General features: G+C 41.3%; 1 protein-coding gene and 1 non-coding gene across 2 annotated transcripts in view; both read left to right on the forward strand.

The window, feature by feature from the left end:
• DCP2 (decapping mRNA 2) overlaps positions 1–25,630 on the forward strand; it is a 60,403-nt gene that overhangs the window by 11,986 nt on the left and 22,787 nt on the right. The window contains exons 2-5 of the mRNA XM_066382022.1: positions 6,787–6,938; positions 15,300–15,427; positions 15,822–15,920; positions 25,415–25,567. Coding sequence (XP_066238119.1) covers positions 6,787–6,938; positions 15,300–15,427; positions 15,822–15,920; positions 25,415–25,567 — 532 coding nt within the window. The remainder of the gene's footprint in view (positions 1–6,786; positions 6,939–15,299; positions 15,428–15,821; positions 15,921–25,414; positions 25,568–25,630) is intronic.
• LOC136404729 (U11 spliceosomal RNA) lies at positions 3,681–3,814 on the forward strand. Its single transcript, XR_010751433.1, has one exon. It is a non-coding gene; the product is annotated as a U11 spliceosomal RNA (small nuclear RNA).

The following is a 25,630-nucleotide window of genomic DNA, read 5'->3' on the forward strand; positions in this document are numbered from 1 at the left end:
TCCCTCTCTCTGACTCTCTCTGTCCCTGTAAAAAATAAAGAAATGTTTAAAAAAAAATTAAAACTATAAAGCAGAAGGGAAAGTGGTATATGACTTAGCAAATATGATAGACTTGAATGAGAGTAGTGTCAAGTCTGTCCTAGACTAAGAATACTGAAAAATGGCAGAAGTGAATTTATATATCTTGTGTACGTACTGAAAACTCTCAGCCACTTTCTCCAGCTCAGCTTCCAGAGTATGACAGCCTGGCCTTTATTCTCCATGTAGGTCGGAGATTGGAAATTTCTTCAGGCATCTGACTAAGCTCATGAAGAAAGACATTGGAGGTTCCTTAATGAAATGGCTAAGCCTGATGACCTTAAATGTTGCCTTATAGTTTGACAACCCTCCTAAATAGCTTTGTGGTCTGTCAGACTTAACTATGAACATCTGAACTAGACATCTTAACATGAAAGGTAAAGCTTAAAATTAACAGGAAAACTCCTGGGAAGACTCAAACTATGCAGGTAGAAGAAAACTTAAAAAAAAACCCAAACCACTACATATATATCCTTAGAGAGGAAGATTTTTTTTTTTTTTTGTATTTTTCCAAAGCTGGAAACGGGGAGAGACAGTCAGACAGACTCCCGCATGCGCCCGACCGGGATCCACCCTGCACGCCCACCAGGGGACGAGGCTCTGCCCACCAGGGGGCAACGCTCTGCCCACCAGGGGGCGATGCCCTGCCCCTCCGGGGGGGGGGGGTCGCTCTGTCGCGACCAGAGCCACTCTAGCGCCTGGGGCAGAGGCCAAGGAGCCATCTTTGCTCCAATGGAGCCCCGCTGCGGGAGGGGAAGAGAGAGACAGAGAGGAAGGAGAGGGGGAGGGGTGGAGAAGCAGATGGGCGCTTCTCCTGTGTGCCCTGGCCGGGAATCGAACCCGGGACCCCTTGCACGCCAGGCCGACGCTCTACCACTGAGCCAACCGGCCAGGGCGAGAGGTAGATTTTTTACAGTCGTGAAATAACAGGATAATCTATAGAAACATAATTTATACAATTAAAAAGCATTTTAAAATAAGAATATGAGAAGCAGGAACACAAACCTTGATAGATGGCTTATAAGATAAGTTAACAGGCCTGACCTGTGGTGGCGCAGTGGACAAAGCATCGACCTGGAAATGCTGAGGTCGCCGGTTCGAAACCCTGGGCTTGCCTGGTCAAGGCACTTATGGGAGTTGATGCTTCCAGCTCCTCCCCCCTTCTCTCTCTCTGTCTCTCCTCTCTCTGTCTCTCCCTCTCCTCTGTAAAAAAACCCAAAAAAACAAAAAAAAACCATTTATCAGAAAGGGTGTGTGTGTGTGTGTGTACAGTCAGAAAAATAAAAGATTCATATGAGGGTCAGTCCCTGAGGTCCTTGAGCACTGCAGGAGTTTCTGAATAGGTAAGATCCATTGAATGGCTGGTGCAGTGGGTAAAGATAGGTACTGAGAAATTTCAGAATACTGAGGACAGAAGGAAGAACCTAGAACTCGAGGAAAATCAGGTCACATGAAGGATTGCGCATTGGAACGGCCTCAGTTTTTTTTTGTTTGTTTGGTTTTTTTTTACAGGGACACAGAGTCAGAGAGAGGGATAGATAGGGACAGACAGACAGGAACAGAGAGAGATGAGAAGCATCAATCATCAGTTTTTCGTTGCAACACCTTAGTTCATTGATTGCTTTCTCATACATGCCTTGACCGCGGGCCTTCAGCAGACCCAGTAACCCCTTGCTCGAGCCAGCGACCTTGGGTCCAAGCTGGTGAGCTTTGCTCAAACCAGATGAGCCCACGCTCAAGCTGGCGACCTCGGGTTCTCGAACCTGGGTCCTTCCGCATCCCAGTCCGATGCTCTATGCACTGCACCACCGCCTGGTCAGGCGGCTTCAGTTTTTTTAACATAAGAATTGGAGACTGGCAGGAGAGAGCACTGATTTCAGAATTCTGAAGGAAAGTGATTTTCAACCTAGAATTCTTTACCTAGCCAAATTATCAAGTATGAGGATCAAGTTTAGGTATTTTTATATGTACAATATCAACATTTAGCTCCCCTACATCCTTCTTTCAGAAGGTATGAGAGGATTTACTTCATGAAAGCAAAGAAGTAAATTGAGGAGGAAGACAGGATATGAGAAATGTGAGATTTAATATAGGATAGAGATTTAGGGAACCACGATGCTAGTGAAAGGACAGCAGAGTATAACAGGTGTGTATCAGGTGTAGACAACAACCAGTCGAGATTGGTACAGATCAGAAGGCACAAGGACAGTCTTCAAGATGACATTGATGCATCTGAATTAATATTGTGAGAAAAAATTTAGGAAACTATTGGAAGGTTGAATTAGTAACAAGTATAGAGAAAATGAAGCAAAGGCTATCACAAGATATTTATTAATTGTGAGGAGAATAAACGATTGTTCTAGAAAGGAAAAAGTTATAGCTTAACACGGCTTAGTTGTCAATTGCACTTACAGAGTCATAGTAATATAAAGACAGAATGCTGATCTAATGGTGATTTTGCTTTCATCAGAGAACATTTGACAGCATCTGGAGATCTATTTGGTTGCTATAACTTGATGGGGAGTACTGTCATTGATAATGGGTAGAGGCTAGGGATGCCACTGAACATCCTAGAGTGCAGAGGATGGCTCTTTTCAACAGAAAATGATCTTCTCCAAAGTGTCAGTTGTGCTGAAGTTGATGAAGTAACCAAAACTATCATATAATTTTATTGGGAGGATGGAGAATTGAGAGGGTGCGTAGAATGGATGTAGAAATTCTTCATCTTTCATGATGAAAGTAGAAAATGACTCAAACTAAGAAAATAAGAAATAGCGCACAGGTTTTTATTTAAAATATGGAGGTAAGTTAAATAAAGTCAGGTAAAAGGAGGCTAGTGTTTACGGTGCTGTTTGTCCTGTATGTCAGTGTTTTTCAGTGGCTAGTTTTTCTGTGCTGGTTTGTGAACGACTTAACTATAATCTAATCTTTACAAAATTTCTGATGGACCAGCACTGATCTGTGGATGGGCACTTGAAAAACACTGCCTACCCAGTGGCTTGTCAGTTGAAAAAAATACCCCACCCAGTGGCTGGTCTGATACTTGGACAGTGGTCTGTCTTGTCTTAGGGTTAAGTCTGAGCTCCTAAACAATTTTATGGGGCTATTTTCTTGAACTGTTTCTTTTCTGCTGGGACTTCTCAATTCCTTGGATCTCCCTATTTCAGTCCTATGGCGGGAAAAGATACTCTGCTACACACTTTCATGTACTTTACCCTCCCCATGTTTGGGACAAAATGACTGGAGGATAAAAGGATAAATGCAAGCCCTGGCTAGGTAGCTTAATTGCTCAGTTGGTTAGTGTTGTCCTGAAACAATGAAGGTTGCGGGTTTGATCCCCAGTCGGGGCACATATGGGAAGCGGTCAATGAATGTACAACTCTGTAGAACAAGAAATAAATGCCTGCCTATGTTTCTCTCCCTCTCTCTCCCCCTTCCCTCCTTCGCCCTTCTGGCCTCCCCTCCCTCCCCCTTCCTGCCTCCCCTCCCTTCTTCTTCTCCCTCCCTCTTCTCCCTCCACCCTCCCTCCTTCTCCCTCCTTCCTACTTCCTTTCCTCTCTAAAATCAATCAATAAAAAAGAAAATAAAAGCAGTGAAAAAGAAAAAAGGGTTTCTGTCGTGAGTGGCACACGTAGGGCAGCTCGATTGCTCTACGTGCGGAATCGACATCAAGAGATTTTGGAAGCATAATTTTTTGATTTCTGGGCAGCTGGTGATCGTAGGTCCTAGCGCCCGTAAAAAAAAAAAAAAAAAAAAAAAAGGCAGTGAAGATTGGCCCTACTGTCTACAGTGGTCGGCAAACTCATTAGTCAACAGAGCCAAATATCAACAGTACAACGATTGAAATTTCTTTTGAGAGCCAAATTTTTTAAACTTAAACTATATAGGTAGGTACATTCCTTATCGAGGTAGCACCCGCACGTGGTATTTTGTGGAAGAGCCACACTCAAGGGGCCAAAGAGCTGCATGTGGCTCGTGAGCCACAATTTGCTGACAAGGGGTCTAGGGCCATGCAGCTCTTGTGATCTGAGATGAAGATTCCTGTTATTCAGTTGCAGAGTATATGTCCCTGTTACAACCCCTATTGCTAGCAACTTTGTAGCCATCATTGCCTTGCTTTGGGGCTGGAGCATGAGAGAATGGAGAAAAGGGGGGGAATTTCCCCTACTGTTTCTTGAGTGTTAGGAGACCCTTTAGACTCCTTTTTTGATCCTTGAGGCAGAACTAGAGGCTTTCTAGAGCTCTCTGTCTTTGCTAGTGCCCCTTCTAATGCCCAGTCCAGCCAGGGGATGCTAGAGGGTGGAAAATGGTAAATTCACTTTGAATATTGCCATTTTCCTCCAATCTTCCTGTTAATATTTACTTTTCACAGTTCTCAAATAGCTGCTCCATGCAGTTTGTCCAGGTTTTTTAAGCAGCATTTTATGGGAGGGTCAAAGTGAAGTTTGCTTGCACCATATTATCAGGAATAGGAACCTTTGTAAACAATGAAAAGATAAATTATAATATCAGTATGTTGGTATCAATATATGTCAGACAATTTGCTAGACTATGGGAACAAAATATGCAAAGGTGTCATTCATTATCTCAGTGTACTAATTGTGGGGGGGGGTTTGTGGACAATATTAAAAATCAGATATTTGCTGTATTCGATTGGGAGTCTTTGAGAGTATATAATCTTAGAGTGATATGAGGTTGTGCAGGTGAGTAGTAACCAGATCTCAAATGCCAGAGAAGAGTTGAAATTTTATATCTTTGATAATGCCATCAGAGTTGCATATTATATATTTTGTTCTTAGTGTATGTGCATTTTAAGAACTTTTTCCCCCATAGTCTTTTCATATTGAAATGTAGATTATTACATATACATTTGTCTTACCATTTACTTACTACTTCCCCTATTGGGATGATAGTTATAGTATTTTCATAATTTAAAAGTTATTTTTTTTGAAATATAATTTGAAACTTGGAAACAAGAACATTTAACCTCCATAGTGAATAGTGTAAGTGATTAAACTGGGTGATACTGTTTTTTGGGGGAGGGCATGGTAATACTGTTTTTAATTTCTAAAAATGATTTAAAAAACCGATGGATTTCTTTTATGCAGTTCAATCTATCTTCTAAGGTCACTAGAAAAAAAAATACTGTGCAGTGGAAGAAGCATTTAGTGGTTGCTTGACTACTGTACATCACATTCACTTAGACTTATAAATTTTGACTTGTTACACAAAAAAAGGGATTCATTATCTGGATCACATATCTACAAATAATATACTCTATAAAATATATATGTCCCTTCCCCCAAATGTGCTGTACTTGGAAAAGACAATTTAGGATTTTTGAAAGTGAGTGTATTTGAAAGTTAGTTTGAACTCAGGTTTGGCAGATTAGACTCTTTGGGAAGTTTGTGGTCTATTAATGAACAATAGAGTGTTGATTTCTTCAATATTTTTTAAAATTCTGTACTTTAAATGTGAAGATTAAGCAACTGACATCTTTTTTTGTTTCATTGTCTAGATAAATTTGTATATAGTCTTAGAATATGTTAGTGGACATGGGAAGAAATCCTAGTGAAAGTTTTTTGTTTTTTTTTTTAAGTAAGAGGAGGAGAGAGACTCTCATGTGCCCCAACCAGGATTCACTCAGCAGCCCCCTAGTCTGGGGCCAGCTGAGTTACCCTCAGTGCACAGGGCCAACACTTGAATAGATTGAGCCAGTGGCTGTGGGAGAAGAGAGGGAGAGAGAAGGGGGAGAGGAAGGGAAAGAGAAGATGGTTGCTTCTCATTTGCCCTGACTGGGAATTCAACCCCGGAAGTCCACATGCTGGGCCACCTCTGTCCGTTGAGCCAACTGGCCAGGGCCATAGTGAAGGTTTTCTTGTTCACCTTTAGTTTATTGTTAGTGAACTCCCCCCCCCCCCCCCCCCCAGCTACAAACGAGGAGGCAGTCAGACAGACTCCTGCATGCGCCTGACCGGGATCCACCCGGCATGCCCACCAGGGGGCGATGTTCTGCCCCTCTGGGGCGTCGCTCTGTTGCATCCAGAGCCATTCTAGCGCCTGAGGCAGAGGCCACAGAGCCATCCTCAGCGCCCGGGCAATCTTTGCTCCAATGGAGCCTCGGCTGCAGGAGGGGAAGAGAGAGACAGAGAGGAAGGAGAGGGGGAGGGGTGGAGAAGCAGATGGCAGCTTCTCCTGTGTGCCCTGGCCGGAAATCGAACCCGGGACTCCTGCACGCCAGGCCGACACTCTACCGCTGAGCCAACAGGCCAGGGCCTGTTAGTGAACTCTTAATCTATGTATTTGTGAACAGAGGGTAAATGACCTTTAAAAAATTTTTGAGGTGTCTTTTTTTCTAGACTCATATTCAAATTTTGCTTTCTTTTTATTATTATTTAAAAATTTTTTTAAAGGTTTTATTTATTGATTTTAGAGAGGGGAGAGGAGCAGAAAGCAACTCCTAGTAGTTGCTTCTTTGTATGTGCCTTGACCAGGCAAGCCCAGAGTTTTGAACTGCTGACCTCTGAGTTCCAGGTTGACATTTTACCCACTGAGCTACCACAGGCCAGGCCAAATTTTGCTTTCTTGATCTGCACTGCACTCTTGGTCCCTTTTCTCTGATGGTGGGTCAGGGATGAAGCAATTAAATAAGTTAAAAGAAATTGTTACGGTTTGTAAATAATTTGTATATGTTTTTGTTTTTGACAGCCGGTTTATTTTGCATATTCCCAGCGAGGAAAGAGACAATGCTATCCGAGTGTGTTTTCAGATTGAACTTGCCCATTGGTTTTACTTGGATTTCTACATGCAGAACACACCAGGATTACCTCAGTGTGGGATAAGAGACTTTGCTAAAGCTGATATCCTTTTTATTACTATAATGACTGTTTTTCATTCTTTAGTAAAATATTGTAGCACAAATTTTCTTTTGCTTGTTTTTGAGGTTTAATTTCTATTTGATAAAACATACTTGATTTCTAAAAACTGTCAAATATAAACAGTAGACATAATTCAGTAGCATTCTAATTTTTATGTGGAGGACCTCTTGGAATGTACACTGATGATTAGAATTAAATTTGATCCCCCCCCCCAATAGTTTACCTATTTCTAGAGCTAACCTATGTTTTCTTTTCTTCTTGCCGTTCAGTTTAACCAGTAATCTTTAATGAGATTACTTCCTTTATGGGCTAGAAATTCTTAAATAATTATTGAATACTTACTGTGTTCATTGCAGTGTTTTTAGTTCTGTGGCAAATAACAAAGAAGTCCTTGCCTTTGAAGGTGGCTTTTTTCCCTGTTTACAAATAAGATAGAAGCTTATCATATTTATTAGTTATAAAAAATTCACATTAATATTTAAGATTTATAAAAGAAGTTATATCACAAGTCAAAATATTGGTGAATTGCTAATGGTCCTGATATTAAATGTTTTCAGAATTTTGAAAAAGGGTAGAAAGATTTTTAGACAGTTTTATTTATATATATATTTAAGTGAGAGAGAGAGAGAGAGACAGGAAGGGAGAGAGATAAGGTCAACTTATAGTTACTTCACTTTAGTTGTTCATTGATTTCTGCTCATATGTGCCCTGACTGGGTGGCACCAGTGGAGCCAGTGACCCCTTGCTTGAGCCGGTGACCTTGGGCTTCAAGCCAGCAACCTTTGGGCTCAAGCCAATGACCATAGGGTCATATTTATGATACCATGCTTATGCCAGCGACCCCGTGCTCAGGCTGGTGAGCCCACACTCAAGTCAAATGAGCCCGCCCTCATGCCAGTGACCTTGTGGTTTCAACCCTGGGTCCTCAGTGTCTCAGGTCGATGCTCTATCCACTGTGCCATCACTGGTCAGGCTAGACAAATTTATATTTTTAAGGGAATTTAGGATTTTTTTTTTTTTTTTTTTTTTTTTGTATTTCTCTGAAGCTGGAAACAGGGAGAGACAGTCAGACAGACTCCCGCATGCGCCCGACCAGGATCCACCCTGCACGCCCACCAGGGGCGATGCTCTGCCCCTCCGGGGCGTTGCTCTGTTGCGACCAGAGCCACTCTAGCGCCTGGGGCAGAGGCCAAGGAGCCATCCCCAGCGCCTGGGCCATCTCTGCTCCAATGGAGCCTTGGCTGCGGGAGGGGAAGAGAGAGACAGAGAGGAAGGAGGGGGGCGGGGGGCGGAGAATCAAATGGGCACTTCTCCTATGTGCCCTGGCCGGGAATCAAACCCGGGTCCCCCGCACGCCAAGCCGACGCTCTACCGCTTAGTCAACCGGCCAGGGCTGGAATTTAGGATTTTTAAAATAGGAATGGGGAATATGTTCTAGGCAAAGAAGACGGATTGAGCAAAGTTGGAGAGTTTGAATGAAAAATGGATATCTTAGAAGTAAATTAATTTGTATTGAGCAGTGTTCTTAGGATATAATAGAAGATATGGAGGGAAAGTAAAGGGGGGATTTATGGCTTCTTAAATGTTGAGTTAAAGTGGTTTGACTTTTATTCTAAGGGTCAGTGGTCCCCAAACTTTTTACACAGGGGGCCTGTTCACTGTCCTTCAGACCGTTGGAGGGCTGGACTATAAAAAAAACTATGAACAAATCCCTGTGCACACTGCACATATCTTATTTTAAAGTAAAAAATCAAAACGGGAACAAATACAATATTTAAAATAAAGAATGCCCTGGCCGGTTGGCTCAGCGGTAGAGCATCGGCCTAGCGTGCGGAGGACCTGGGTTCGATTCCTGGCCAGGGCACACAGGAGAAGCGCCCATTTGCTTCTCCACCCCTCTGCCGCACTTTCCTCTCTGTCTCTCTCTTCCCCTCCCGCTGCCAAGGCTCCATTGGAGCAAAGATGGCCCGGGCGCTGGGGATGGCTCTGTGGCCTCTGCCTCAGGCGCTAGAGTGGCTCTGGTCGCAATATGGCGACGCCCAGGATGGGCAGAGCATCGCCCCCTGGTGGGCAGAGCATCGCCCCATGGTGGGCGTGCCGGGTGGATCCCGGTCGGGTGCATGCGGGAGTCTGTCTCACTGTCTCTCCCCGTTTCCAGCTTCAGAAAAATGAAAAAAAAAAAAAAATAATAATAATCAAATAAAATAAAGAACAAGCAAATTTAAATCAACAAACTGACCAGTATTTCATTGGGAACTATGGACCTGCTTTTGGCTAATGAGATGGTCAGTGTCCACCAATGAAAGAGGTGTCCCTTCCAGAAGTGTGGCAGGGGCTGGATAAATGGCCTCAGGGGGCCGCAGTTTGGGGACTCCTGCTATAGGTCATTGCTTTTAACCATAAATCATATGTTCAAATGGTATTGTATCCCACAAGTTCACTGTACCACACTAGAGTTGGAGTAGAGATAGAGGACCTAAAATAACCCTCATACTCAGCTCCCTATAATTTTCCTTGAGCCCCATGAAATAAGGAACTCCATAGGGCTCTGCAGAAAATGAACACTGTTCGTTATAGATAAATGTTAATCAGAAAGTTTTTGAGCAGAGCTAAAGAATATTACATTAAATTATTTGAAAATGATCTGAATATTCAAGACGACTTACTTGACAGGATAGGTTGAATCGTAGTGTAGACTTTCACATTACTTGAGCTATGAAATAATAAGGTACCAAACCATAGGAGAGGGACTAAAGGGGAAAAACTAAAGAGACATTTCAGTGGGAGAAATAATAAGCTATTTTACTAATTAGATATAGGAAGTAAATGAGGAATCAAAGTGAAACAGAAGTATTATTGAACACTGTCTTAAAGGCTTGGTGATAGGTTCTCTGGAGAAATTATGGAAAACTTGGCTTTTGAGAAACTAATGTCTAGTTATAAAAACATCAAAGCAGGCAGATCCTCTTTGGTTTTTGTCTACTTTGCATAGACTCAGGGTTCTGCCAAAGTAACTTTTTTTTCTTTTAATTTTATTTTAAGTGAGAGGAGGTGAGATAGACAGATTCCCACATGTGCCCTGACCATTTGCCAACCCCCATCTGGGGTGGATGCTTGAGTCAGCCAAACTATTTTTAGCACCTGAGGCTGATGTGTTCTAGTGGGCGGTATCCTCAGTGCCCAGGGCCATGCTGGAACCAATTGAGCCACTGGCTGTGGATAAGAGGTAAGGAGTGGGAGGAGGTACAGGGGAGAAGCAGATGGTTGCTTCTTCTGTGTGCCCTGACCAGGAATTGAACCCTGGACATCCATAGGCTGGGTCAATGCTCTAGCCACTGGCCAGGGCCAGGAGATTTTTTTTTTTTAGATTTTTATTTATTCATTTTAGAGGAGAGAGAAGGGGAGAAGAGCAGGAAGCATCAACTCCCATGTGCCTTGACCAGGCAAACCCGGGGTTTTGAACCAGTGACCTCAGTGTTCCAGGTTGACACTTTACCCACTGCACCACCGCAGGTCAAGCCTAGAGTTTTTTTTCTAAACTATTTAAAACTTTTTTTAAAAACTCTTTAAAACTTTATTTTTTTTAAAAGACCTTCAACTTTCTGAGAAATTGAAAGATTATAGTGAATTACTATCATACCCTTCTTGATATATTCACCTATTATTATTTTTTTTGTTTTACAGGGACAGAGAGAGAGAGAGTCAGAGAAGGATAGATAGGGACAGACAGACAGGAATACAGAGAGATGAGAAGCATCAATCACCAGTTTTTCGTTGCGACACCTTAGTAGTTCTTTGATTGCTTTCTCATATGTGCCTTGACCGCGGGCCTTCAGCAGACCAAGTAACCCCTTGCTCGAGCCAGTGACCTTGGGTCCAAGCTGGTGAGCTTTTTGCTCAAGCCAGATGAGCTGGCGCTCAAGCCGGCGACCTTGGGGTCTCGAACCTGAGTCCTTCCACATCCCAGTCCGACACTCTATCCACTGCGCCACCGCCTGGTCAGGCATTCACCTATTATTAATGTTTTGCTACATTTGTTTTTTTTTTTCTTCTCTCTCTGGGTGTTTTAGAAGACAACTTTGTAATAGTGAGAATGATTTGGAGGAAGGCAAGATACTGTTTCACTAATTTATAAATTAGAAATGGAAATCTGTGATAGGAGTGAATAGAAGAGGTTAGATTTGAATGATATTTAGGAGGTAAAAAGGAGCGTTAACTTGGATCTCTGAGGAGAGTGGAAGAAAGAATCAAAGATGGTTCACAGGTTCTAGTTAAGCAGTTGAGTGGGTGGGTATGCTATTCCACTTGTAGAAAAATAAAGGATGAGAGATTTTGTTGGGGAATGATGGGCTCAGTTATGGACAAGTAGGTTTGTGATACCTGTGAGATATTGAAGTAGAGAGACTGCGTGGAATAAAAGTTATTAGCATGGATTCTGGAGGCAGATTCCTTGGGTTAGCATTTCTGGCCATGCAGACTTGGGCAAATTGTGATGCTTTTCTATGTCTCGGTCTTCTCTTATGTAAAATTGAGCATGGTTTTAGGATTTTTCTTCAGTGAGCCCTGAGCAATGTGGGTATAGATTGGGGTCCTGGGTTTGTTCTTGGGTTGAGGTTTTGCCAAGGCAGTGAGCAAAGGAATTTTGGATATACTCTAGTTAAGTGATTGATTAAAGTGATGGTCCCTATTATTTAGGGAAGAAAAAGTAGAAGAGTGCTAAGGTAGAGAAAGGAAAACAGTCAGAGGTGGTTGGGGAATAACCATGTAGTGTGAATAATTAAAAGAATGCCATAAAAAGTTGTGGTCAGGATGTTTCATTTTAATCAAACTGTCAGAATAGTTCTAGTGATATCAAGGTCCAGAATGCTGCTGTGGGACTTGGTCCTGGAAGTGGAATGGATGTGAAGGACAAAGAATATAAGAAACTGAGACTAGAACTTGAGACAAATTGTCCATTGGGAAATTGCTATTCATCTAAGATAACGATAGGATGATTGTTTATACCTAAAGCAGGTTTTTTCATGTTTTTGCAAAACAAAAAATAGTAGAAAAAGAATATAAAAAATACCACTGAAAATAAATGTAATACAAATGGACCTGCTTAAAATTATTACATTCTTTTTTTTTTTTTTTTTTCTTTTCTTTTTTCATTTTTCTGAAGCTTGGAAACAGGGAGAGACAGTCAGACAGACTCCCGCATGCGCCCGACCGGGATCCACCCGGCACACCCACCAGGGGCGAAGCTCTGCCCACCAGGGGGCGATGCTCTGCCCATCCTGGGCGTCGCCATGTTGCGACCAGAGCCACTCTAGCACCTGAGGCAGAGGCCACAGAGCCATCCCCAGCGCCCAGGCCATCTTTGCTCCAATGGAGCCTTGGCTGCGGGAGGGGAAGAGAGAGACAGAGAGGAAAGCGCGGCAGAGGGGTGGAGAAGCAAATGGGCGCTTCTCCTGTGTGCCCTGGCCGGGAATCGAACCCGGGTCCTCCGCACGCTAGGCCGACGCTCTACCGCTGAGCCAACCGGCCAGGGCAATTATTACATTCTTTATCTCATCTTTCTTTCTCTTAGAATTACTGTGTAAGGCCCAGTAATCCAGATTTAAGATTCAAAATAATTTGGTTTGGAGTTAAGAAAATCAGACAGTAGTTAAGTAAGAATTTTAGTAAAAATTAGAAATGCTAATTAACAGTTATTCAGTGTATGTTATGGGGTTTTCAAATTAAATACATTATCATTAAATAAAAAAGCATTAAAAATGTCCACTCCCATGTTTGAATTGAATTGCTTTTATTTGCTGTTAAGTATGAAGGATTGAAGAGTTGTCAGTGGGGAAATTGAGGTCATTTTGGGTTGGATTGTTACTTGCTAATTGTGTGGACTTGAGCCAACCACTTAACAGGTCCTTTTCAACATTAATTTCAAATGTATCTTGAACTGTAGTTGGTTAATTCAGTCAGCTCACTTATTTTGTGTGGTTCTGGGGTAGAAAAAAATGGATAAATGGAGAGAATAGTTTCCAAAGTTAAGTCAGTTGGTGTACTTTCTCTTGCTAAACCTTTTTTGTTACTTTTTAAAAAGAAGTTGTTTAATGCATAGAAAAATGGGAATATTTCTTTGTGGAAACGCAGATGCACCTTTGACTTTGGGCTCTTTGAGTACCTTTTTAGTTGTTACTACAACTGTAAAAACAAAACAGATTTTTAAATCTAAAACCGTAGAACTCATAAAATTTATTTTCATAAAATGAATTGATTGTGATTGTGTCGCCAGTAGCCGCAGCCATCACAGCCATGCACAGGCAGGTTCCCATTAGATCTGAACAGATGGTCAAGAAAGGGGAGCTGGAGGATGGTGGGCCATTCTTTATTCTAGCCTCGCACCCGGCTGGCTGGTGAGAAACACACAGAGGGAAAACACTTCCCTTTCCGTTCAGGGCTCCCAAAGCCACTGACTCACCTGGGTTTTCCTAGAATCAGAGGCCCCCACCAGTCTGTCACCTCTGGTTCCCCATCTGCACACCTCCCTTCTCCTCTCTGCACAAACTGGCTTCTCCTTCAGCACCCTGCCATCTTGGCTTCCTTCCTTCTCTTTCTTCCTCACAAACTTTTCTTGGCACAAAAACCCCTTCTCCAGCAACATTAGCATAACAATGGCCCTTCTCAAGCAGGAAGGTAATTACCAGTTTCACAGATCACATACCTGGACAGCAGCCATTCTTAACAATAAAAGTGAGCAAACTTAAAAAAATCATATTTTACAAACTCATTTGCTCAACAGTGATGTTATTGTTTAATCCAAACAACCAATCAGAATATGAATATAATGCCATGCTAACTTCTTTGAGAGTGTTTTGACATGCCTGTAAGTACTAGTTTTTCCACCATTTTTCCTTGTTATGAAACCTTTTTACTTTATGTTGGGGTATCTTTTGATCATTTTGCATTATTTGCATATTAGATTTCTTCTGTATTTTAGTCCCCAAAGCAGTTAAAGTAATACTAGTACCAATATGATCTCTGAAATTAAGTGATAGAAGTTGATATATGTGATCATATAATTTTTCATAGAAGACTTCAGGAATCTTAAGAATATGTTCTTAGTTTGAAAAAATCTCACAAACTATAGTTTCCCCCTCACTTTTCATAAAAAGCAGTGTTATAGTGATGACACATTTAACAGCATGGAATATTGGAAGTCTGTGCATATTACAGGAGGGCAAAGTAGGTTTACAGTTTGTATAAAAGTAATTAATAATACATAAATTATAGAAAAATAAAATTTGTGTTTTTTTTTTTAATTTAGAAAAAAAATTTCTAGAGCCCCTCGGGGCTTGCAAAATTTGTGTTTTGTGTACTCACAACTGTAAACCTACTTTTGCCCCACTGTACTTTACAGGTTTAGATTTTTATTTAAATTGTTCTGCCCAGTTTTTGGGAGGGAGCATGCCCAGTTTCTTTTGAAACAGGCTGAATTTTCCTTAATACTCAGATTTACCTTTCTCTTTAATCCTTAGTAAATTTTCATCTTAAAATGTTTTTAGGCCTGAGCAGGCGGTGGCGCAGTAGATAGTGTCGGGATGGGACGCGGAGGGACCCAGGTTCGAAACGCCGAGGTTGCTGGCTTGAGCGTGGGCTCATCTGGTTTGAGCAAGGCTCATCAGCTTGAGCCCAAGGTCGCTGGCTTGAGCAGGGGGTCACCTGGTCTGCTGTAGTCCCCCCCCCCCCAAGGCACATGTGAGAAAGCAATCAATGAACAGCTAAGGTGCCACAAGAAAGAATTGATGCTTCTCATCTCTCTCCCTTCCTGTCTTGTCTGTCCCTGTGTGTCTCTCTGTCACACACACAAAAATTGTTTTTAGTTGTGAAAGCAATACATGTACATGGTAAAGAAATACAACGTGTAGTATGGTATACTTCATCCCTAGTTCTCCTTCCCACAGTTAACCATTTAACTTCTGACTACTTCTACCTCTTACCAATATGTGTACTGTGCTTGTTTCTTGCTATTTCAGTATTTGTTGACTCCTGATAATGATGAATTTGACATAATGAAAAGAAGTATTTGCAGTGTTCACAGGGTCCTGAAATTGTGTTAACTTTGGGATCCAGGACTAGGAGCATCCAAAGCTTACTTAATTAGTGTCTAGGCTAAATAAAGAAGTTAGCAATGGTGTGTTCAAGAGAAAACAAATGTGAAAATAAAACAAAAACAAGAGAGTTAAATGTAATTGAGGAAAATTGGGTAATTTCATGGAAAATACTGTTGATTTAAATAGGTCTCTTTTTATAAGTTTTCTTAGGCTGTATAAAGAGAGAAAGTAACTTCCTTAACACTATGTATACTCTTCAGTCATTGTCCATTTTTGCTGCCTCAAGGTGAAGATGTAGAAAAAGTTTTGGATGAATGGAAGGAGTATAAAATGGGAGTACCGACATATGGTGCAATTATTCTTGATGAGACACTTGAAAATGTGAGTGTAATAAAATGAAGGATTTTTAGTGAAATGGTGATCATCCTAATAAAATATGTATTCTCTAAATATCCTAAATTGAGATTTTAAAGTACACTAGATTTTTAGTGCTAAAAGGTCAAATTTTGTCTGCATTCTGTTTCTTAAAATTTTATACATTATAGTATGGCTTATGGTAATGGAGTGTCCCTTCATTGTTGAATAAATACTTTTAAATGGGCAGAATGTTTTCAGACTAGTAGTATAATCATACTTATGGAGGATAATTAAACCAAGTACTATATCAAATTACTGATAACAGTTACTTGAAGTAAGGAGAAAAATACCTTTGACTTTTAGAAAGGAGCATGGGAAAGCAAGACAAGTTTTATTTTTATCTCTGCTTGTTTTGTAGGTACTACTGGTTCAGGGGTACCTAGCAAAATCAGGCTGGGGGTTTCCAAAAGGAAAAGTAAATAAAGAAGAAGCTCCTCATGATTGTGCTGCTAGAGAGGTGAGTTATTATGGTTGCTTCTTTTGTTCACATCTCTTCCTATAATTTCTTTCACTCTTTCTTACTGTGTTATCTCAAACTCTTGTGGAGGGGAAAGGATTGGATTTGGAATTGATAAAACATTTTGGCTGTTATAACCCTTGCTTCACGTTTACAGTCTTAGCTTCCCCACAAGGCACAATTTGAGCTTTTTAAAAAAAATTTACATTTGCCTGACCTGTGGTGGTGCAGTGGATAAAGTGTCAGTCTGGAACGCTGAGGTTGCCAGTTGGAAATCCTGGGCTTGCCTGGTCAGGGCACATGTGGGGGTTGCTGCTTCTTGCTCCCTTCCCTTTCTCTGTCTCTATACACAGGACCTGAGTTTCTTATTTGTGAGATGAAATTTAAAGTGGATAATTTTTAAAGTGTATTCTTAAAATTTTATTAAATCTCACCGGTCAACTGTATCCCACAGTAGTTTCTGAACTATAATACCAGTTGTTGTCTTTATCACTTGCTTTGCATTAATTATATAGAACCTTGTAATAGATTGTGTACTGTGTTTTTATTTATCAGTTTCTTATCATCATTATTATTTTTGACTCATTGTTTTCCTGCAGTAGTGTTCATTTCTTGGTTTAAGTTTGGGTGTAATTATAAGTGAGGGAAAACAGTTAAAATTTTTAGAAACCATTAGTGATTATTTACCATATGAAAATCATGAGTGGTTATTTACTTTGGAGTAGGATGTGACAGAGAATTAAAAATGCTGCATTTTAACTTCAGTATGGAACAGCTTATTTAAATAAGTATTTGCAACATCTTTTTTTTTTTTTTGTATTTTTCTGAAGCTGGAAATGGGGAGAGACAGACAGACTCCCGCATGCGCCTGACCGGGATCCACCCGGAACGCCCACCAGGGGCAACGCTCTGCCCACCAGGGGGCAATGCTCTGCCCCTCCGGGGCAGCGCTCTGCCGCGACCAGAGCCACTCTAGCGCCTGGGGCAGAGGCCAAGGAGCCATCCCCAGCGCCCGGGCCATCTTTGCTCCAGTGGAGCCTCGGCTGCGGGAGGGGAAGAGAGAGACAGAGAGGAAGTAGAGGGAGAGGGGTGGAGAAGCAGATGGCCTCTTCTCCTGTGTGCCCTGGCCGGGAATCGAACCCGGGACTTCTGCATGCCAGGCCAACGCTCTACCACTGAGCCAACCGGCCAGGGCCGCAACATCTTATAGACAAAGCTATTATATACTTACAAGTAAGGGTTTATGCACAATTCTTGAAATTGAAAGCTGTTTAGGGAACAGTTGAGGAATTGCCTCATTCTTTAAGAGCTTTCCCTTTTGTTTCTGTAGTTGTGTGTGTGTTATGTTCTGTTGAGTCAGCTCTGACTCCAGACGACTCTATGAATAAGTGATGTCCACCGTGTCTTGTCCTCTACAGCTCTGTCCATCTCATATTTGGTCTTCCTCTCTTCCTGCTGCCTTCTGTTCCAAAGAACCCTGCCTTCTCATGGTAGCAGGAGATAAAATGGAGCACGTGTAAAGTTTTCCCTTTTATGCCCTCAAACTTTGTAGTCCTCTTCTGAAAGGACAAAACAGGAACCATAGCATACTACTTAGAGGAGTTGATCTGTAGTCCTGTATGTGAAGTTGCACAAGTGCTATGGCAGAGACAGTTGTCCAGGTTCAGAAAAGACAATACATTAAGTGGAATAACAAACTCAGGCTAAATAGAATGAGATCACCTGTCTGTAATTGAATCTTCTTGGGGGAACTTGGAGGAAATCAGGTAAGTACACTTGTAAAACTGGAGTACCCTGTGCCCAACGGGTCTTTTTGTATCTACCGCCAGAACCCTCCTTCTGAGAAGTGTTACACACTATATTGTAGAGTCCAGATGATGCAGAATTAGGATGTTTGTGGTAAGAGAGGCAGTTAACCTGGGAACCGACGCTCCAGTTTTCATTTTGCGTCATCTTGTTTGTTCTCTGGTCTGGGATACTAACATAAAAGGTTGTCTTGTTCATGTGGTGCTAATTTCAGTAATGGCTGTACATTACCATAATTTCTAAGAAAGTAATAAAACTTATTCTTAGGGCTTGGGGAGTGAAAAAAATAGGGCTGTGGAGGATAGGGTGTAAGGATAATCTTGTGGGAGGATACAACCATTATGGAAGGTTATCCATTTTACAGGCAAAGAACTGAAACAGAGCAGTTTATTAACTTGCCCAAGGTCACATAGTGAGTAAGCAGCAGAACAGGGATGTGAAACATTGGTGGTGGGCTCTGGAGTCTAAATGTTCTTGACTACTACAATTTAGGCAGTTATGGAATGTTTGTAAGGGGTATTTCTAAACACACATATGCAGATGAGAACAGAAGGAATTTATGATTTTTAAGTATATATTTTCTAATAAGATTTACCTTTCTGATGTATAGCAATATGAATTTTTTTTTGCTTTTGTTTTAGAGTTTTTGTCTTGCTCTGAGGAAAGCTCAGGTACCCTGAAGAACTGTACTTCTTTAACTTTAGGGAAAAAATTTTCACTTTGCTAATAAGAATTGATCCTAATTCCTAACCTTTCTGATGTAAATAACATCCTCTTTTAGTTGATAAAGGACCTTGTCACAGAAGGCTTGACTTTATATGAATTTTTAGGTTCGAATTTTTAAAGGCAAGTCTTTTGACTTGATTCCGACTTTAAATGCCTTTCTTTGTCATAGAGAAAAGTTTTGGTATTAAGGTAGAGTATTGTTGTATTAGTCTACTCTTGCTGCCATAGACTGGGTGATTTAAAGAAAAAATTTATTTCTCACTGTTCTGGAGGCTGGGAAATTCAGGATCAAGTTGTCTGCTGGTTCAGTTCCTGTTGAGACCTCTCATCCTGGCTTGCAGACATCACCTCCTTACAGGCCCTATCTCCACAGATAGTCATAGTGGGGGTTAGGACTTCAACATAAGAATTTTGGAGAAACACAGTTCAGTCTAGAGCAGTTGCCATGTTTGAATGATGAAAGTATTTAACTAGGTATAGAGTTGCAGTTTGTTGTTCTGCTGCTTGGTGGTGCTGCAGTATAATAGAATCAGCACCATTGGAGAAGAGGGGCCACTAGTGTTAAAGTCTTAGCTGAAAACTAGATTGATTATTCTTTTTTTTTTTCTATAGTGAGAAACTGGGAGACAGAGAGATAGACTCCTGTATGTGTCCGGCCTGGATCCACCCAGCATGCCCACCAGGGGTCAGTGCTCCATTCATCTGAGGCTTAGCTCCATTGCATCTGGAGCCATTCTAGCGCCTGAGGTGGAAGCCATAGAGCCATCCTCCAGCGCCCAGGCCAACTTTGCTCCAGTGGAGCTTTGGCTGCTGGAGGGGAGGAGAGAGAGAGGAAGGAGAGGAGGAAGGAAGGATGGAGAAGCAGATGGGCGCTTATCCTGTGTGCCCTGGCTGGGAATCGAACCCGGGACTTCCACACGCCGGGCCAATGCTCTACCACTGAGCCAACCAGCCAGGGCCTGATAGTCTCTTCTTTTTAGGAGTTTATGTTAGTAGCACATTGTTTCTTTTAATTTTCACCTTATTAACTCATAAGGAGAGATTTCTAATTTTCAGCTCCATTTGTTAGACTTAGACTGATGTCTTAAGCACTTTTTCTTTTCAAGTTAGGCTGTACTAACGTGGATGATTACCCTTCTATTAAGTTACTAATATTTCTACTTGGTTATTAAACCATTTTATTTTGGTTTACTGTAGTTATATTGTTATTTATTTTACCATACATGGCCATCCAGCAGTGTTTCAATCCTCAGTAGCAGAATTTGACACCTCCCATAAGTGCTGTGTGTAGGCTGAGCTTAGAGAACAGGGGCCAACAGCCTTCTCAGGGAGAAAAGGTTGGAATGATTGTCAATAGAGAGCTAATGTCCGTCTTAATTAGTAATTTCCAGTCTTCTTTGACTTTTTTGGTTCGCCTTTGTTAACTGGATTATTTCTGGTCATTTTTTTTTTCTTTTTTCTTTTTTTTGTGGCAGAGACAGAGTCAGAGAGAAGGACAGATAGGGACAGACAGACAGGAAGGGAGAGAGATGGGAAACTTCAATTCTTCGTTGCGGCTCCTTAGTTGTTCATTGATTGATTTCTCATATGTGCCTTGACAAGGGGGCTACAGCAGACCGTGTAACCCCTTGCTTGAGCCAGTGACTTTGGGCTCAAGCTGGTGAGCCTTGTTCAAACCCGATGAGCCCGCACTCAAGCTGGAGACCTTGGGGGGGTCTCGAACCTGGGTCCTCCGCATCCCAGTCTGATGCTCTATCCACTGCGCCACCGCCTGGTCAGGCTCTGTTCACTTTTATTCGGTGAAATAGATTTGAGGGCAAAAACGAAAAATGTTTTCTAGGTATTTGTTGTCAGTTGTGGTAACAAATGATACTAGGCAGTTTACCTTTGGTTTCAAAATTTCATATTATTGCTGCTTACTTGGCAAAACAATGTATTTTATTGTAATGAAGTTGACTATATATTTATATGATTTTGTCTTTGTAAAATTTGTACAGAGGAACTATTGGTTGGCTTATTTCTAGCTCTTCCTGTAGACTTAAAGGACATATAGGTAGAGAATTTCATTTTTCTATTCTGGTGCTCTTTGGTTAGCACTTTTTTATATCTTAGTAGGGATTCTTTTTTTTAATTAAATTTATTTTTTAATTGAGTTTACTGGGGTGACACTGGTTAACTTAATTTACAGGTTTTAGGTGCTCAATTCTATGATACATCTCTACACCATATTGTGTGTTCATCCCCCCACGTTAAATCTTTGTCCATCAACATTTATCCCCCCTCTACCCTTCTTAATCTCCCCCACCCAGCAGTCACCACACTGTCTTGTTTAGTTAGGAATTTTTATCTGATGTTATCTGAGAAGTTAATGCTACTCTCTGTGCCAGGGCAGTTAACTGTGTATCACTACAAGAATGGATTTGATTCACAGAACGTGTGGTATTAAAATTTTTGTCATTGGTGCCTGTACATGTGAGTTATTTAGAAAATTTCCTGGGAAATATTTCATGACAGTGAATACCTGATTTTAAAGGCAAATCTGTCTTTATCACTTTTAGAATCGAGAGGTTATGTCTGTTACTTTGTTCTAAGTTTGGTTGCACAGAGTTTAAAGCTGACTGTGTTAGTATTGAAGACCTTTATATTTTGCCTCATATATATCACTTCTGCCCATATGATTTTTCATTATAACCATTCCCAGGTATCTAAATGGAGCGCTTTTTTCTTATCTGGCAAACTACTGTTCATCTTTAGGTCCTAGCTCAAGTGTAGCCAGCAGAACAGGAATGCTGACCATGACAGCCTTCCAAAGGTGACCACCTCAGCTCTCCCACCTTCCACCCAGGACTGAGTCAGGCACCCTGATTCTGGACTAAAATAGCACCACCTGCCTTTTGACACATATATCATACTACAGTTATTTTTTCCTTTTTAGACTGATTCCTTAAAGACAGTGCTTTACTAGGATAGTATGCACCAGTTGTTAAGCTCACAGTATGTATTTGAAAAGAACTAAAAACAAAGAAAGAAAAGAACTCAATATTAATTACATGTGACTCCTAAAAAAGTATACTAGAGTGAGGTAATTTCAAGCATGGAAAAAAAAATAATAGATTCACCTATTAATATTTTGCCGTGTTTGCTTTATTTTGATATATGTGTGTGTGGTTTTTATTATTGTTGAATAACTTAGGAGTAAATTGAGACATAATGCCCCTTAAACCCCCTTATTGCTTCTGCATGGAAATTTTAAGAACTAGCAAGTTCTCTTATGTAATTACCAAGTGTAGTTATCAAATTCAGGAATGTAACATTGATAGGTGCTGTCATCTTATGGGGGGTTCTTACTCAGATACTAAGTGTCCCATTGTAGTGCTTTTCAGCAGTCTCTACCTCCTCTCCACTCAGTAACCCATTCAGGCTCATGCATTTTACAGTTTGTAACACAAAAGTAACAGACTCTGTTCATAAGGAATTTAGATAATAGTTTATTTTTAGCATAGTTTCTAATTATTATTATACTGACTTACCTGACTATAGTTATTTCTGATTATAAGGTATTGTTAAAGAAGGGAGCTAAAGGGAATAACTGTAAAAACAGAATTAAGAACCATACAGGGTGGGGCAAAGTAGTAGGTTTACAGTTGTGAGTACATGAAACAGTTTATTTATTATTATTTATTCATTATTATTTTCCATATGAACAACTGTAAACCTGCGTTTGCTCCACCATGCATAAAAATCATTTTTAAATTTTTTCTGTTGGCAGCTAAAAACCTGAATAGTACACAAATCTTAACAGTTTATCATTTCTGTGTATTTACATACCTGTAACACCACCACCCTGATCAAGATATAAAGGATTTCTAGCACCTTAGATTCTTTCCTTTCTCTTTTTATTCAGTACCTATTTTTTCCTATACTTCCTGGAGGGAGACGACTGTTTAGAAAACTTAGGAGTGTATAGAAATTGTGATAGAAATGAGTTAGGTGTTCTGGAGGAACTAAATTGGCAGTCAGAGACTACACCTGATAGAATTACTGCTGTTCCTTTATTGAAGAAGGTAGGAAGAAGTACATGAACAGACTAGACAAAGAGGGAAGAGACAAAAACAATGGGTAGAAAGAGCTGCTCCCTCACCCATACCTTGTAAGAGATTCAGGCTTGTCCCACTGGTTGATTAGGAGATGCTAAAAATAGAGTGATGGAGAGAACTCCAGCGTAGAAGACCCACTGTAGTTTTTAGCTACTGAGAGTCCAAAGTCGTTTTGATTTTGGGGTGAAGTGAATAAGGACATTGTTAGAGTAATATGTTATTTAAAGGAGAACTTTAAGGCTAGAAGAGACCAGTGTTGTTGTGTTTTTTGATTTTTTTTTTTTTTTGTGACAGAGAAAGAGGGACAGATAGACAGGAAGGGAGAGAGATGAGAAGCATCAGTTCTTTGTTGCGGCACCTTAGTTCATTGATTGCTTTCTCATATGTGCCTTGACCAGGGGCCCAGGGGCCTTCAGCAGACCGAATGACCCTTGCTCGAGCCAGCGACCTTGGGTCCAAGCTGGTGAGCTTTGCTCAAACCAGATGAGCCCGTGCTCAAGCTGGCGACCTTGAGGTTTCAAACCTGGGTCCTCCCTGTCCCAGTCTGACACTATCCACTCTGCCACCGCCTGGTCAGGCAGTGATTTTTAAATTTTAAACTGAAGCCCCATATTTAATCATGGTAAGCATGGCTTCTTTGGTTGAAGAAAAGGTGAGGGTTAGACGCAACATTAATTCCTAAAATTTGTGTTCTCTCAGTTCTTCCTCTCCTAGCCTCTGAGACATTACATAGGAAAGGCAGTTTTAGAACCATTAATCCAGTTCACTAGTTTTTAGTTCTTTCACGTGTATAACTTTCCCCAAATGTGGTTATAGCTGTGCTTTTGAAGTCTGTCCATTTAAATGTTAGTATTGTTCACAATTCAATTTCATGTTTGAAAAATGGTTTTATTTTTGTAAGACTTTTTTTTTTTTTGTATTTTTCTGAAGCTGGAAACGGGGGAGAGACAGTCAGACAGACTCCCGCATGCGCCCGACCGGGATCCACCCGGCACGCCCACCAGGGGCGAAGCTCTGCCCACCAGGGGGCGATGCTCTGCCCCTCCGGGGCGTCGCTCTGCCGCGACCAGAGCCACTCTAGCGCCTGGGGCAGAGGCCAAGGCGCCATCCCCAGCGCCTGGGCCATCTTTGCTCCAATGGAGCCTTGGCTGCGGGAGGGGAAGAGAGAGACAGAGAGGAAGGAGGTGGTGAGGGGTGGAGAAGCAAATGGGCGCTTCTCCTATGTGCCCTGGCCGGGAATCGAACCCGGGTCCCCCCCACGCCAGGCCGACGCTCTACCGCTGAGCCAACTGGCCAGGGCCTTGTAAGACATTTTAACGGGAGCTCAGTATACATATAGATTTATAGATCCTGTGAATAAAATCCATATGTGGTCCCTAGTGATATACTTTCCACACATCGGGAACCACTGATATATTCTAGCATCTTAAGGTACTGGACCCAGTTACAATGTGTATGTAGGGATTTCTTCACACCAGTAAGCAATTTTTGAACATCAGCTGCATGTCCTATATTTCAGCTCAATTCTAACATGATGAACCCAGAAATAGCAGCATATTCCACAGGTTAAGGTCTCAATCCCAAAAGACTTCACTTCAAGGTTGTCACCTGTGATTCTGACCAACTGCCTATAGATTGAAGGTTCCAACGACCCCTTCCTTGGTTTTGATTAATTTGCTAGAGCAGCTCACAGAACTCAGAGAAACATTTTCTTACAAATCACTGGTTAATTAGAAAAGGCTATATCTCGGGAACAGCCAGAATTAGAAGAGGCAGAGGGCAAGGTATGGGGAAAGGACATGCAGCTCCCGTGCTTTCTAGAGCACCACTCTCCCAGATCTCCACATGTTCAGCAACACGGAAGCCCTGGGAACTCTGTTTCTCGTGTTTCTGTGGAGGCTTCGTGACTTAGGCATAGTTGACTAAATCCCTGGCCATTGATGAATGAGCTCAATCTCTAGCCTCCTTTCTGGAGAGTTTCAACCCTCACTCACTTGGTTGGTTCTCCTGGCAACCAGCCTCCATCCTCTCCTGTGGTTTAAAAATAACTTCATTATGGCTCTGGCAGAGCGACGCCCGGGAGGGGCAGAGCATCGCCCCCTGGTGGGCGTGCCGGGTGGATCCCGGTCGGGCGCATGAGGGAGTCTGTCTCTCTCTCCCCATTTCCAGCTTCAGAAAAATACACCCCCCCAAAAAACCCCTTCATTAGCATAACAAAAGACACATTTACTGCTCTTATCACTTAGGAAATACCAAGGGTTTTGAAACTGTACAGAAAGGGGGAGGAAGACTAAATAAATACATAATTCTTATTACAAATTATAATATCCAACATCCCCTTCATTGACTATATGAAGAAAAACTTAGGCTCATATATGTGAATAGTTTTTCCCACAAACGGTTCAGGAAGGCAGAGATAGAACTAGACCAGAGGTAGTCAACCTTTTTATACCTACTGCCCACTTTTGTATCTCTGTTAGTAGTAAAATTTTTTAACCGCTCACCGGTTCCACAGTAATGGTGATTTATAAAGTAGGGACGTAACTTTACTTTATAAAATTTATAAAGCAGAGTTACAGCAAGTTAAAGCATATAATAATAATTACCAAGTACTTTATTTCGGATTTTCGCTGTTTGGCAGAATAAATCTTTATAAAACAACTTACTACAGTTAAATCTATCTTTTTATTTATACTTTGGTTGCTCCGCCAGCGCCCACCATGAAAGCTGGAACACCCACTAGTGGGTGGTAGGGACCAGGCTGATTAATTACCACTGAACTAGACCCTTAAAACATAAGCAAATTTTAATGAACTGGAGATCTAACAGCAAAAATTGAAAATCATCTGAATTTATTATTTCCAGGTCTTTGAAGAAACTGGCTTTGATATCAAAGATTACATTTGTAAGGATGACTACATTGAACTTCGAATCAATGACCAGCTTGCTCGTTTGTACATCATTCCAGGAATTCCAAAAGATACAAAATTTAACCCGAAAACCAGAAGAGAAATTCGGGTATGAGATTGAAAGTAATTTCAGGTTGCTGAACAGTATCCCAATTCAGTGAAGTAGGAAATT

The sequence above is a fragment of the Saccopteryx leptura genome, chromosome 4 (genome assembly GCF_036850995.1).
Source record: "Saccopteryx leptura isolate mSacLep1 chromosome 4, mSacLep1_pri_phased_curated, whole genome shotgun sequence".
In the NCBI taxonomy this organism is placed as follows: Eukaryota; Metazoa; Chordata; class Mammalia; order Chiroptera; family Emballonuridae; genus Saccopteryx; species Saccopteryx leptura.